At 42.3% G+C, this 14660-nt stretch overlaps 1 protein-coding gene across 8 annotated transcripts in view; it reads right to left on the reverse strand.

The window, feature by feature from the left end:
- Positions 1 to 5674: 5674 nt before the first annotated feature.
- Positions 5675 to 14660, reverse strand: part of LOC142087825 (ubiquitin carboxyl-terminal hydrolase 12-like) — a 32273-nt gene continuing 23287 nt past the window's right edge. For 4 of the 8 annotated variants that reach the window (XM_075162492.1, XM_075162490.1, XM_075162496.1 and 1 more), the window contains 2 exons: positions 13111 to 13189; positions 8051 to 11288 (listed from right to left, as the gene is read on the reverse strand). In XM_075162492.1, coding sequence (XP_075018593.1) covers positions 11157 to 11288; positions 13111 to 13189 — 211 coding nt within the window. In that variant the 3' untranslated portion in view covers positions 8051 to 11156. The other 4 variants (XM_075162494.1, XM_075162491.1, XM_075162498.1 and 1 more) reach the window with 2 other exon arrangements.

Genomic DNA, 14660 nt, shown 5'->3' on the forward strand with positions numbered 1-14660 from the left:
CTTTTGAGAGCCCCGAGTAACGCTGCAGCGAGGGCAACAGGAGAAAAAGAAAATGCCCGGCTTCTCCCGGCACCCGCGGAGGAGGTGATGCCGCTCGAGCGGCGCCGGGGAAGGCAGCAGCTGACGGTGCCGACTCGCGGAGCGTTGGCTGCCGAGGGGGCGAGCGGCAGTTTGAATCCATCAAAGACGTACAAGTGGAAGGGAGACCTCCCTAAACGCTTCCCACCGGGCTTGGAGGAAAATCAGAGTGGAAATGGACGGGATGAAACCCAAAGCAAGACGGCGTAAATCATCCCTAAACATACGGCGGAGAGATGGAGAAGGGGTCTGCGGGCCAGGAGAGCGGCTGCTCGGTGATTTTGGGGCATCCCAGCGGCTCACACGAGCGCTTGGAAAAGAGCCGGATCCCTCCCAGCAAGATTCGCCAGCCCGGCGTGTTATTTTTTTCAGTGCCGAGATATAATTAGTGTCAGTTCTTCAGGAGCTGTCACTCACCATCACGCAACGTTTGCTTTTCTTAGGAATATGACTAACTGGCAAATGATTAAACACGCCCGGGAAGGAGGAGGGGGGAAGTGAATTATTTTTTTCCTCCCTGGGAAGAAAAAAAAAAAAACAACTTCAGGAGCCACTTTGTAGTCCCAGATCGTGGAATAAACTTTAACAGCGCCCGAGGAGGGATGCATGAGGCACCCGCCAGTCACGCCGGGCAGCCCACGGCTCCTCCCAGCACAAGGATGCTCGGAGCCACGGCCAGGGTGGGGGGAGTCACCGAGATGCTCATGACCACGGCTGCTCTGCAGGGACCACAACAAAAAGTCAAGGCACCTTCCTGCCAACCTCCTATTTTTCCCTTCCCGTTTCCCCCCGTCGCTTGCACCTACAGACGGTGCTGCAGAGGATGCTCTCGTTTGCAGAGCCCTTTTAACACAGCGGGTTTCTCGAAGCTCATCTCGCCAGCGTTGCTTCGAGGAAGGATGCCTCTCCCGAAGGCAGCACCGCTCTAATTACTGCCCTTTAGCTGCGACCCGCAGCCCGCGCCACAGCCGAGAGCCGAGCTGCGGCCTCCGGAGAGCCCGAAATCAGATCCCGTTCTTTCAGATGGGTTATTTCGGAGAGGTTTTATGTTTTGTTGGCAGGTATTTTTAGAAGAAGATAATGCGGTTGCCAGCTCTCACGGGAATCCTTCTGTCTCCGAGTCATTGCTGTTGAAGGACTTGGCTCAAACTGTGGAGAAACAGCGCAGAGAAACTGGTTTTCCCAAATCCAGTAACCGCCTCCTGTTGGGGGATGAATGGGAAACTTTGGCAAAACCAAAGCTTGACCTTCCGCCGGGTCTGAGGCTAAAGAAACAGAGAGGCCCCAAAACCTCAAACCTAGGTTTACCTTCAGTTTTATACCACCCATGAGAAACCAGGCAAGGAAGGATAAAACCTCCATTCAACTCTGCTTAACTGCACCTTAGGGCTAAGTTAATGAAAATATTTCAATTTTGCTCTGTCTGGTGGCTTCACGCATCCTTTAATGCCCCTTCCTGGCCTGAAGACTGGCTCTCCGATCCTCACTACCCCCCACTTGTCCCCACATTTCGGGGGACACCCCGAGCGCCCGGCAGGAGGCTTTGAAGGGTGCCAGCGAGCGCCCTCGGCGCAGGGGCACGGAGGTGTCGGGGCCGTTCCTCCATCCGCGTCGGCAGCAGGTACCAGCGTGGTTTGGCTCTTTTATGCTGAAGTGATGGCAATGAATTTTGAAGGAATAAACTGGATTTTTTCCAAACCCGTCGCCTTTCGCTTGGAGAAATATTGTGACTCAAAATCTGAAAATGAACAGTTTAACGTTTAAAAAAAAAAAAAAAAAGAGAACTTGGAAAGGATTGCCAAGAATAACACTTCCCCCCCTCTACCCCGATGCAATGTGCTGCGCCCTCGCCGGGGAGGAGCTGAGGGCTCGCTGGCACGAGGGTGGAAGCAAAGGGACCCGGAGGAGTTTCGTAGCGGAGCGATCTTTTGGCACTGACGTGTCAAGACAAGGAGGTCTCACAAGGTCTGAAATCTGTGCTGACACCGATGTGAGGTTCCAGGCCAAATACATTTTTCCTGCTGGCTTTGACCAGGGTCTATCACAGCAAGACCTCCGAGATACCAACCCTCTGCTCCCAACCGCCTCTGGGCACAGACGGCCCCGCACAGCACAGCTTCCAGACGTGGTTTCCCTTCCTTCGGGCCATCCCTTCCCTCCCTCCGTTTCTTCACGGCACAGTCCCTGCTTTCTGCTTTACAGCGCTGCACCGACTTGTAGATGCAGGCTGCTTCTCACGGAAGGAAACAAATGCATTAATAGAGTGCTAATTAGGATACTTAATTACAGACAAAGTTATTCAGCTGCTGCTGAAACCCACCTGCTATTTTCTTTTGTGTCTATACCTAGGGGTAGACAGAAGAAGTAGCTTCAGCCACATTTGACCTTATCTTCATCCATGGCCGTGGTCTGGGAGCAGGCTGAGGTTCGCTCTAGCTGGCCAGCGGGAGCTCCTGTTAGCTTGTCCCTTCTAAGTCCAGGCCTTAAAGCCAAGAAAACATCTTCTTCCACCTCTACACTCCAAATAAAAAACACCTTGAAAAGGAAACGAACTCTGGGTAGATCTGAGGACGTTCCCAACTCCGAACGCAGCTCTCAGCCCCCATCCTTGCCCTTCTCCGCTTCCTTTGCAGGCTTTCTCTTGTGCACTGCCTGTGACTTGGAAATCACCAGGGAAGACCCAGCTGGGACTATCTGAATGCTTTTTACACAAATTGCAGTGTAATCTGTGCCTCCGCTGCATGCCCCGGCTTTGGTGCAGCTCCCTGGGGCTGGATCCAGGTGCAGGCAACGTTTCTCAGCAGCGTGGCATCAAAAGCATTTTGCCCTCAATAAATCTGGGCCAACGTATCTAGAGTAATACTTTGGGGGCTCTGATATTTTAAGGCCTTCGTAAATCCTTTCTTAGCTTTGCCCTTCAGGTCCAACCTCTTGGGGTTTCTAAGCTACCCTCTATTGCAAGGCCCCTGTGCTTCACTCCCCGTCCAAGCTGACACTGGCTCATGGGTCCGGTCCCCACCATGCCACGTGGGTCTCAGGTGTGGTCCTACACCCATCATCTCCCCTGTCCCAGATCCACCTCTCCAGACAAACATATCCTGGCATGGCACGAGGTGCCCCAACAAAGGGATGAGGTACCCACCACAGCTGCTGGAGACTCTTCGTTTTCATCCGGAATTGGCACGTTCTGCATCAAGGCAGCGCAGCAGCCTCACGCTCTCCCTCGTCGGAGGCCCCTGGCAGCTCACTCTGCATTCCTCTCCTTTGGGAGGCAGCTCACACACCAGCCTCTGAACGGCATTCAGCGGTTCTGCCGCTCCCTCCGTCACCCCTTTCCTTTCGGGCACCACAGCAGGGAACCGGGCTGGCCACCTCTCACCTCCTCAAGCATCACGGTCCGCCTCTCCAGGCCCAGCTGATCTCATTACACGTTCTTTTCAAGAAAAAGCTTTGCAACCAACAAGGTCCTAAAGTCAGATTTTCATAATCTTATGCAGTTTTTAGTAGTTTCTGGAGAAAAATCCAGAAGATCAGACTGTTTCTGATGAAGGGGAAAACAATCACATTGCTGAAGTGCTGATCACCACTGCAGTGGTTTGTATTTGTGTTTGTTATTTGTGTTAAGGAGCTTTTAAAACAACTGACAACCGCTAAACGTGCTCATGGTTAGCAACCCAAACAACATACTGCCACTATGTAATTCCTCCTTCCCTTTCAGGGCTCTCCCTCTCCTGCCAGGTGCCAGCAGACACGATGCAGACACTGCGACAGGGTCACACCAGTAACACCTGATCCGGGAGGCCCAGGCTGCCCGGGCACCGACGACGCTCTACAGCCCGTGCCACCACGTCTAACGCTGCTACAGGCTCCGCTGCGCACACAGCCTCTAGCAGCGAGAGCCTCGCCCCGGCCCAGGGCTGCTTGGTTCTGCTTCAACACAAAAGAAGCTTCCCAGATGTGACGGAGCCAGCAGGCATCCCCTCCAAATGCAGCTGACACAAAGGCCAGTTAGTTAAAATGAGCAGCCAGATGGTAGAAAGGATCAAACCCTTTTCCTTTGCAAAGCGCTGGCTTCAGAATAAAAGGCCAAGATGACCCTCACGCTATCCCACCGATACCGCTTCATTTTTAACCTTACGTACTCTCAACTGTCGCTTATAGACATCTAATCCCATTCGGCTGCTGCTTTCAGGAACCGCACAAAGCGGGCTGGCTGGGTAGGTGGAAGCAAATTCTGTAGATAGGACTGATTTTGCAGGAGCGGGAGGGAAGCAGACAGAAGTAGCCCGAAGGTTAATTAGTGCAACAACAGTAAATCCTAGCAGGACTTTACATGTTGAGAATTATGTTTCAGGGGATTGTTTCCTTTTGATGAATGCCGAGGACTACAATGGGAAGGTTTTACTTGTCTCAGGGGCCTTTGTTAGTCTATTTTCTTTCTTGTACCAATCAAATATGATTTGTTTTAAACATATCCTAAACTGAGCTGGCATGGTGACTTTAAAAGCTCCGGCTGGTAACTAGAACATGCCAAGCACAAACACCAATTCATAAACGACATCTGTATCTGAAGTCTTCAGGGCAGAGCCTCTCGCCAAACTGTAGATCTACTGAACTGGAAGTGAAATAGCCACACAGGTTGCCTTTTGCTTCTGCTGCTGGTTAGCAGAGACAAATAATCATGGGATGGTCTTCACCCTCACTCCAGTGCTACGTTCTGGAGAAGCCCTGAAGTGACAAGACCAGCCCCCAAATCCTAGTATCAATCCTGCCTTACTGGTACTCAAAGCTAAACATTGCTTTCAGATGTTCTGATTTTGGTTGTTTGCCCTCAACAAAATTAATTCTGGGTAATACCCTCTCTAAAGCAACTGAAAGTCAAACTCACGTTCACTAGAGTTAAAATTAGCTCCATTTATTTATTGCTAATGTGTGACCCAGCAGGACAAGGACCAGACAGTATTTTGGATTTAAAATGTTTTTACAGAGCAAGCTGTCATTTTGGAATCTCATTTGCTTCTGCTGCATTCTGACCGAGTCCCATGAATTCCTACTCACAGGAGCAGCCTTTGATCAAATTTCCCCCATATAAAAGTGAACTCCAGAGAACAACACAGAAATGAAGACCTGTCCCGCAATGAACCTGAAAAGCTCCAAGCATATGGTACTATTTTTGCTTTTAAATGCCTCTGTTCCAGATCAGTCAGATAATATTTGCAACAAAGTCTTATGGAGTCCGACAGCAGGGGATGAAAGAGGGAGAAGGAAAGAGGAAATCACAGAGAAAGGCAACGGCAGAGCTACAGGGGATGGTGAACAGATTAAGGAATACCAGCAGTGGGATGGGTGTCAGGGGAAAAGGCCCTGTGTAACCTCTCCTTGGTTTACCAGCACATCAATTATAATCTATGACACTGAATTATTCATTTCTCTCGGTTTAAACCGCTTATGCACAGGTTATATGCATGCAAATACAGCGGGGTCAGAATCCCTCAGCCAGCCAGCCCGGAGGGAGAACCTAAGGAGAGCGAGCGACTAACCGATTACTTTTATTTCTGCCTCGGATTGCAATTCAAGGAAAAGCATTTGGGCCATGTGCCATTTGATCATACATGACCTTTATTGGAGACAGGTGGGGTCATTTATTATACAGAAGTAACATCACACCATTCTCTTCCAATTTAATTCCTTTTAGTCTCCTTATAAATCTGTAGCAAAAGTGCACTTTTAACAGTTTTTAATCTATAGTATATATCTTTCAATATTATCTCTCAGTCAGGTATTTTATTTGTAAAAATGTATCGCCAGATATACAAAATACATGTCTAGTGTACTACATTAATGTTTGTATTTACTGTTTAGATTATTTTTAACTCAGTGCTCTCTTTTTTTTTTTTTTTTTTTATTTTTTGCAAGACTTACTGATGACAGGCTTCTGGTAGTGCCACCAGGAGAGGACTCACAGCTTGTGTGTGAACCAGGGGAGAAGACTCTTAGCCAGGAACAATTTTCACACAATAGGAACAAGACGACAAGAACGTTTGCTGTTATTGAATATGTCTCTTAAAATGACAGTACTCTGTATAATAAAAAATAATTAAAAAACCCAATGTCCATATTTTATCTTCTGGAAGAGGAGATGTGCCGGGAGAATGGAACCTGTACCCAGTTGGAATACAATGGTAATGATTAATTTGCATTTTGAAGACAGGAGTAAATTGCTAACATTACGTTTCTGATCATGGTAAGAAGAAACAGATACATACAGCCACCACAAGAAACTGTTTGTGAAATGCTGTTTTCCTGAGGACAATATTTTGGTAAAATATTTTATATCCTGTACAAGCCACAGAATTGCATAAGTTAAATGTCCTCAAGAACAACAATCACTGGTTTATACCATGAACGGCTGTGCTGGGAACAACCACACAGAGGACAGCTCTTGTGTTACCTAACAAGATGAAGAAAAGAAAATAGTCATTTCCACTGGTAGTTTAGAGCCAGCTGCGACAAGCTTTGGCACGGCAACAGGACTTTTCAAAAAGAAAATTACAGAAGATTTTCTGAGATTTCTTACAAACTTCTTTAGTCTTTTCTTTCTAGTTATCCTTGAGATTATAATATATACACACGTAACGGATAATTACTTAATTTCAGTCTTCAAAAGACTAACAATTTCCCCTGTTAAGCAAGGCCTATAGAGGTAAAACAATCAGAAGCATTTTTAGGGGGTGTTATGATTCCCAGATCAATACAAACATTACCAACAGATGATGAAGAACACTTAGCAAGGTAATGTCCGAGTTGGTTGGTTGTTTTCCTTCTTACTTGCTCATTACCTTGAAGACTAAGAACAACTGGATTAGTTACATAAATAATGCTTCCCTTGGTTAACCCTTCACAATTAGTGCTGTTTCTGTGTATTAGCATAGATTCAAAATGCTAGTTGCATCAGTTTACTATGTATTGAATGAAATGTTGAACAGATCCTGTTTCAGAATGAGGGCACTTTTGGTTTACGCAATAGCTCCAAGAAATGCTGTAACTTCAAACTTTCTACAGCAACTGGTTGCCAGACATGTTCTTCAAAAGGTAACTGCTTTTCTGCTCCCCTGAAATCTGCAGCAACGTGGCTTGGGGTCAAAACGTCTGCTTCAAGAGAAAAATGCACAATAGACTAGGCTGAACAAGGACAAAGTTCTATACCTTCTGAAGAAGAAACAGAACAGTAAAAATAAAAATATAAAAAGAAGCAGTGCTGTTAGTGTTATCTAAAACCAAGATAATGGGGAAATTTACAATGCTGCAGAGAGAGTTTTTTGTCTGTTTTTTATAAAAATTACAGACTTGACATTTCCAATATGTCTTAGCTTTGTACTGCTTCTCAAGTCTGAGTCACCAAAAATATCCAGCAACCAGCTGCTGTTCATATCCTAAAATATGCCTTCAGCTGACACTGAATATTGAAATCATTCTGCTAAAATACAGAAAAACGACGATGCTAGAAACCAAGGTATAGCCTCAGGCCAACATTAAATGGTAAAAATTCTACAATGCTACTTTTAAATCTCTTCTTCAGTTCATGAACAAATAAGCAGCCAGGTTTCAAGTAGAGGTAACACAGATTTTGGAAGATAGCACGTAAAAAAAGCCCAGAAAGAAAACTGGAACAAAAGCTCTTCTTGTTACGGCAGTCAGCACTAATCCTCCACGAAATGGCAGGGAGAAACCTTTATTCGCCCTGCTGCATCTGTCCTGGTCCTACAGCAACAATGAGGAACTGCTTCTGCTGTCACAAATATGTTCCATTTGGACATATCTTGATCCCTTTTTTTCTTTTATTTGTATACATGTATCTTTTGTCTTAGTCTCTTGACTGGTAGAAGAGGATATATCCAGATTCTGAGTTTTTGGAAATGTCTGATGTTAACCCATAGAATTCTTCAATGGCCTGGGCATCAATTTTCTGAAAATTAATGAGAGTTATAATTAGCCTCAGTCAAAACACCACCCTAAGAATCCCTTTCCCAGACAAAGCATTATTCTCAGTTCTTGGGGGTGATGCTGGGAAGCCACGCAGTACAATACAACAATGTTTCAGTATCATTGAATCCAACAACAAAACATTTTTTCCACTTACTGCCTTATACATTACTGAAAAAAGGAAATCAAGATGAAATAATAAACCTCTCAGAAGCGGTGCACTGTGAAGCTGGACTATAAAAAAAGGGGATCCATGAAGATGTATCCTTAAGAGAGTACATGTCATTTTTATATATGCTTTCTCGTTCAGACTGGTGTTACCTTTCCTGACTATAGGTTTGTAATGTAAATGAAAAAAAAAAAAAGCAGTCACTGATCAGCAAAGAAGTTTTTTGTACAGTTGGGAGTACATAAGGACCATCTTGAGCAGATTTAACATTCAGCTAAAATAACCCTCTTACGTAGAGAAGTCCTGCAAGTGCTACTGGTAATTATACCATGAAATCTGTGGATCTCATCTGATGATGATCTTCCGGACTTATGAGAGCTTTCCCTCCTTAGGATTTGCTGGTACAATACCTACTGGAATATTATCATAAGGTTTATGTTTTAAGAGAAATAAATTATTTGCCATATTAATAGAATTAAATGGTCTGCTTATATTTAAAGTTGTGAACTATGTGCAGAAAAGCAGTTTTTCATTTTATACTCCAACCAGCAAGGCCTGTAGGGCATTTAAAAGGGCTTTTAAAGACGCAAGTTCTACAATCTTGATCCCGCTCCCGAGAACGATTAGCTTCACATTACTGAATTTGATTCTGCAGTCAGCAGAGAGCAAGTGTAGAAACCAAAACACTGAAATAAAATACTCCCAATGACCTGTGTTACTCAGCACTCCACTGTGTTTTAGTACTTTAAAATACCTTTAGGACTCTGGACCCACAGGGATGAGAGGCTGAAGGAGCCTGAATTTGTTGTGGAGGACCAAAGGGAGACTAATCTAAAGTTTCCCTTTATTCCTCAAGGAATAAAGTTGAGGAAGCAAAGAAATGTTCAGAATACAAGAGGCTCTGGGTTGAACACCTGCTCTGATCGTGAGAGGGAGTAGCAGAGACCAATTTGTGCTTATGTTTTAAAAGAAAGGGACCACGCTATGACTCCATCAAGGAGCCTCCTCAGCTACAGAATCCCTCTGGCAGCATGCTAAGTCATTGCTCACTGAACAGACTTTAGCATCACCAGCAAACACAAAAGCATTGGTTTCTCTAAGTGGCACTGTCACAAAACCTGCAAGTTTACGCCATCCTTTTCCCAGCCTTTTTGAAGCACAAGAAAAACATACGTAGTCAGTAAGCTTCCAGAAGATGCATCAACTGCAGGACAGAGCTGCAGAAATTCTCCCTTGAATAGTTTTGTTAAGCACTTTCTGTTTTTTTAAAAAAAGGGGGGGGGGGGCCAGACAGATGCTTTGTCTTTCTCTCTTCTCCATTCAAGGACTTCAGAGAAGCTGAAATACCATACTGAGGGCTTTTGCATTTTCACACAATTTATTAACATAACGTCTACTACAAACCGTTAGATACACATTTTAACAGAAAAATAGCAAAAGAACATTCTTCAGTCCTTGTAATATATTTAGCAGACAGCTCAAATGTGTTTTATTTTAAGTGCCAACTAACTTGCCATGCAATCAAGTCTATTTCCACTACTCATTTTGAATGCAACTCAAACATTTGATATAGATTAATTCATCCTACAGACATTTTTAGTTTTATCACAGCAAAACTGACTTCCTTTTTTAATTTCACTATCCACAGAAAACACAGTGGAACTGAAAGAGGATTATATAGACTCTACTCTTCCCATTCTTAGTTGACCACATACATTGTGGACAGCAAAGTTTCACCCAGTTGCAGCTTTAGAGTAACAACCAGTTGACGGTTTCACAACTACATTTAGGATTTTGCAGCCTCACCTGGCATTACGATGATTTTTCCTGTTAACTGAGCTTAAATATCCTTTGCTTATTTCCAGACAACTATTCTGGTTCCCCAAACCAAATCCTTTTCTTGCATACCATTCATAGCATTCAACTGAATGCTGCAAATCTCTGAACAAATATTTAAGCAAAGACATACAATCATTCTCCCCCTTTTCTCAATTTGGAGAACTCCTGGATGGACACTTTTCCCTCTCTGTCTCAGATAAACATTGTCACTGTGATGTATCAGTTAGCTGCTCTAATGACAACATGTCAAATTAGCCAGGGAGCATTACTCAGGTTTCTCAATTAATTTTGCTTGGCGCAGTATCCCATTTGGACTGATCTGCCTCCTGGATTTGATGCAGTTGCTTTTCATATATGCTGTAGTATGTTTGATTATCATCTATCTTCAATTTAATTGAAAGTTGGCCTTCTAACCAAATGCAAATAGATAAATAAATATTACTTCACCACTTCTGACATTTAGTGGGTAATACGAATAAACTACTTCCTATTGACAGTTCAGAGCTACTAATTCATATCACTTGCCAAAAATGCAACAAAGCTTTTTAACTGTATTCAAGGGGAAAAAGCCTTCTCCTGTGTTCTCTTTCAGTTGCAGTATCTGTATACAGGTACAAGGACTTTGAATTTATCTTCTGAAGTCTGCTAACACCTGTTTTGTTATGTAGCCAGTTCACACCTAGAATGTTAAGTCTCCAAAGCTTAAAAAAAGAAAAAGATTAAATCTGCTTTCATGTTCTTGGAGTCTCTGAAGAGCAGAAGAGCAGTGGTTAGCCCTAAAACAAGAAACTTATGCAGAATTCACGTTTTAGGGGCTTTCGGTTTTTTTTCCACTCTGTTTTTGAGGACAACTGTAATGTCATACACAGCAATATATTTCCTGTGGTGTCACCTTAAGGCCAATCACAAGCAGTTTGAAAATGGTACTTGGTCAAATTCAGAGTAGGTATTTAAATCTCTTTAGGCAGCAGATGGAACCGACAAAAGTAGTTGTGGCTTTACTTCACTTTTTCAGTGAATAGCCTACAGCACTCTCAAGAGCTGATGACTAAGCGGGGAGAGAGAGCACAGATGAGTAAAACTGCAGCTACTTCTTCCAGCAGCCTGTAGCATCAGCAGAGGAAGAGCAGTCTCCACTATCCTGTTGTCCTTGATCACTGAATCGCCAGAAATTCAGGTGAGTTCTAGAAGGTCGAGGAAAGAGAAAGGGTGGTACCTCCTAGACAGAGGGAGGCGAGATGTAAGCTTCATGTTCATCACACGCTTAGAAGGCAGGAGCAGCTACAATGGATAGTGAAGAGATCCTCTGGGGCAAACCCAGCAGGAATCCTTATGCTACACTCTTCAAAGCAGGTCAAGAAGCAACTGTTCATCAGAAAGGGCCAATGATCTCAAATGACTCATGTGCAAAACTCTGATGTGCAATTTTTCATGCCCTCCACCGGTAGGAAAAACAAAGTCTAAATTTCACAGAAAAGAAATAACACATGCAAACGCCAGCCAGGGAGAGTCTTCTAGCAGGAAAAGGAACTTTAAACTTCCAGATCCACAGCTGGGGTAGAGGTAGTGCGACAGGATGGGGCTACACTGCTAACCCTAATCAAGACAGTGAAAACTCAAAGAACCATGGAAAACACAAAAAGTAGAAATTTCAGATCAAAGAGCTTTATTCTTACAGCATTTTAGATTAACTCTGTAAAAGAAGATGAATTTAAAAAAAGAAAGCCAAGATTAAAGTTAGAAAAGCAACTTGAAGATAAAAAAAAAAGCATCCCTCCAGGAGAGAGGAACATTCTAGCTTACTTGTGACAGCTCCTTGAATTTACTGTGCAATAACAAACAGCACATATTTAAAAGCTATGTTTTGGCACATCTATAAAAGTGCCAACAGTGTTTGCAGATAAAAAGAAATTCTGTTTTGACCTAAAAGCTAAGATACAACATAGAAGTAACTGACAGAAAACAAATATAGAACAGCAAGATGGTTATTTTACATCTACGTTTAAAGTGTGAAGATTATTTCCTGGATGGAAAAGACAGTGAATACTTGCATTTAAAAATATTGAAGTGAACGCTATTTCCAAAATTAGCTGACACAATTACATACTTCGGCCATGACAGAAACAGAGGAAAATAACCCTCAAAATATAATAATGGGAGAAAGGCAACAGTTCATAGTCATACAACCTATCCAAATCACCAGAATGTCAGCCCTGATGCTCAAAGCTAAGCAAAGATTAAAAAAAAAATTGGAGAATGTACTACATCTTCTTTATATCAACACAAGCAAGGATTTCGCTGCACCTATTTAGACACTTAGCATCAGGCCTTAACCTTGACCAAGAGATCTCAGAAGCAAACAGTACATTTTCATCTTTATGAAAAGCAATTCTACTGTGGTATTTGTTCTACTGTGTGATATTTGCTTAATAATTATGTGAAATACATGGATATATAAATATTTTGGATATTAGTCTTTACAGATATGTTAGTAGAAAAGTTAAGGAAATATTTGCTTGAGCAGACTGTTTAAACATTATTGCCAATAGCCCAAACATCTTTGTATACCCTCAGGACCTTACTACAGTCTCCCAGAGCTTTTTTACAGTTTTTCTACACTTCAATTTGTTGGGGAAAACTGCCTACAAAAAAAGGTTAGAAGTTTTTAAATGCAGCAATGAAATGCAACTAGCACAAAGTGAATTAGCAACAAAAAGGAGCCCAAAAGGTGGGCTGAAATAAGAGCATTTCAGATCTTGAATAAGACAATTGTGGTATTTCAGTCTGAAGAGGTGCACACCACCCCATGTCTGAGGTGTCAATGCAGCCCTCCTGTTGGTTTGCCCTTTTCCACACTACTTCTATAACAAAGATGCACAAAAATGCTCAATTCACTTTTGAAACATCCAGTATTCTTCTGTGCACACGTTTTGCTGAAATACTTTCACAGATGCAAAAGCTAATCCCAGACTAATCACTCTCCATTAGCATGGAGAGTGATGCTGTCTACACTTGTTTTCATCATGTAAAAGCATACCTACCTCTACAATGTCATCATCAAACAGCAACCAAAAGCCATGGCTCTTCACAATGGTGATATAATGTCCACGATTTGGACCACTGCCAGAAAAAAGGATGAAGACTTATTACTCTTGTGCCTACAAAGGCGGGACCACTGCTTTCCCACATGATTCTAGCTATTACTGGCAGAGGTAGATTTCCTGGCTCTCAATGTTGCCTAATACTACCTATAACATTGTTTAGGTTCTTAGATTTTGCCAAATCACTTGAATTAAAATTTCTGTCTTTGCTACTTGCCAAATACAATATATTCAAAATACACAATTTCATAAATATTTTAGATAGTCATTCATATATTTCAAAAAAAAACAAACTTAAAAGCCAGTTATTTCAATCACTGTTTTGTCTCATTCACCACTGCTGAGTATTTTGACCGCTGTTCAAAGATTTTAATAACTGTCTGTCTGAAATATTTTATTTGTACAGGAGATTTTTTTTTAGTTCTTAGTTCTTTAGTTCTATGGCTGAGTGCAGTCAGGCTTTCTGCAACTGCTGTTCCCAGTTTTCCAGTGGCAGTTTCCCAGTCCAATTCTATCACCTATATCTTGAATGCTTACCTTGAAGGGAAGGGACAACAAAATGACCTAACTCAAAGGCAAATGGATCTGCAGAGTCAAGGCAGGCAGATTGCTCTGAAAAGGCAGTGTTTTGGGATAATAAACTATATGGATGGAAAACTGAGCTATCAATCTACTAACCTCAAATTCTGCGAGAACAGTCCAGGGACACCGTGGAAGAAAAAAAAAAAATTTTTTTCCCCTCTGGCTTTACTTTTTACTTAGCATCTACATAAGGCTTTAAAACAACCTATCTTCCTGTCAGCTTTAGGCAAAAGAAAGTACTTCTCTAGTCCTTCCAGAATTACTGATAAATGTAAACACACAACCTGTCACAGAATGAAACATCTTTGTTTAGAGCAACTAAATGAACAGTAAAACTATAAGGGCAAAATATTTAAAACAAGTTCTGAGAACTCAAATATTTAGAAAATATAGTTTATCTTAAGTCTTTGGTAAGTTCCTAGTAAGAATTGAAACCAGAAGAGTCACAGGACTCCTAAAATCCCCATATAAGACAACAGGTTTGAGAAGAAAAAGCAAAGCCATTTAATACATCCAAATTATTAATCACCATTGTTAAAACATGTAAGTGTAGTTATAGGTATAACAAATTAAGAATCTACAGAAGAAAATGCATAGGACGAGATCTTGAAATGATAAAAATAAATAAAAAATAGCACAACTGTACCACAGCAGAAATGACCTAGAATTATATGTAGTTTATTTATGCACTAGTGTGTTGATTATATTGTCTCGCTCCTCACAAAGATGTTTCAAAACCTTTGTGTGCAACAAAAACTCACACTTCCAGAAGGCAGTTATAAATATTTTTAGCCTTCCATGACTACTTTTTTCCTAAAAGTGCTTAAAAATTTTTCCTCCTTGCTTTTAAAAACAGAATTAAAACCACTACAACAACAAAAAAATTTAATAAAGAGAATAAGGATATT

Source organism: Calonectris borealis, chromosome 13, assembly GCF_964195595.1.
Source record: "Calonectris borealis chromosome 13, bCalBor7.hap1.2, whole genome shotgun sequence".
Lineage (NCBI taxonomy): Eukaryota > Metazoa > Chordata > Aves > Procellariiformes > Procellariidae > Calonectris > Calonectris borealis.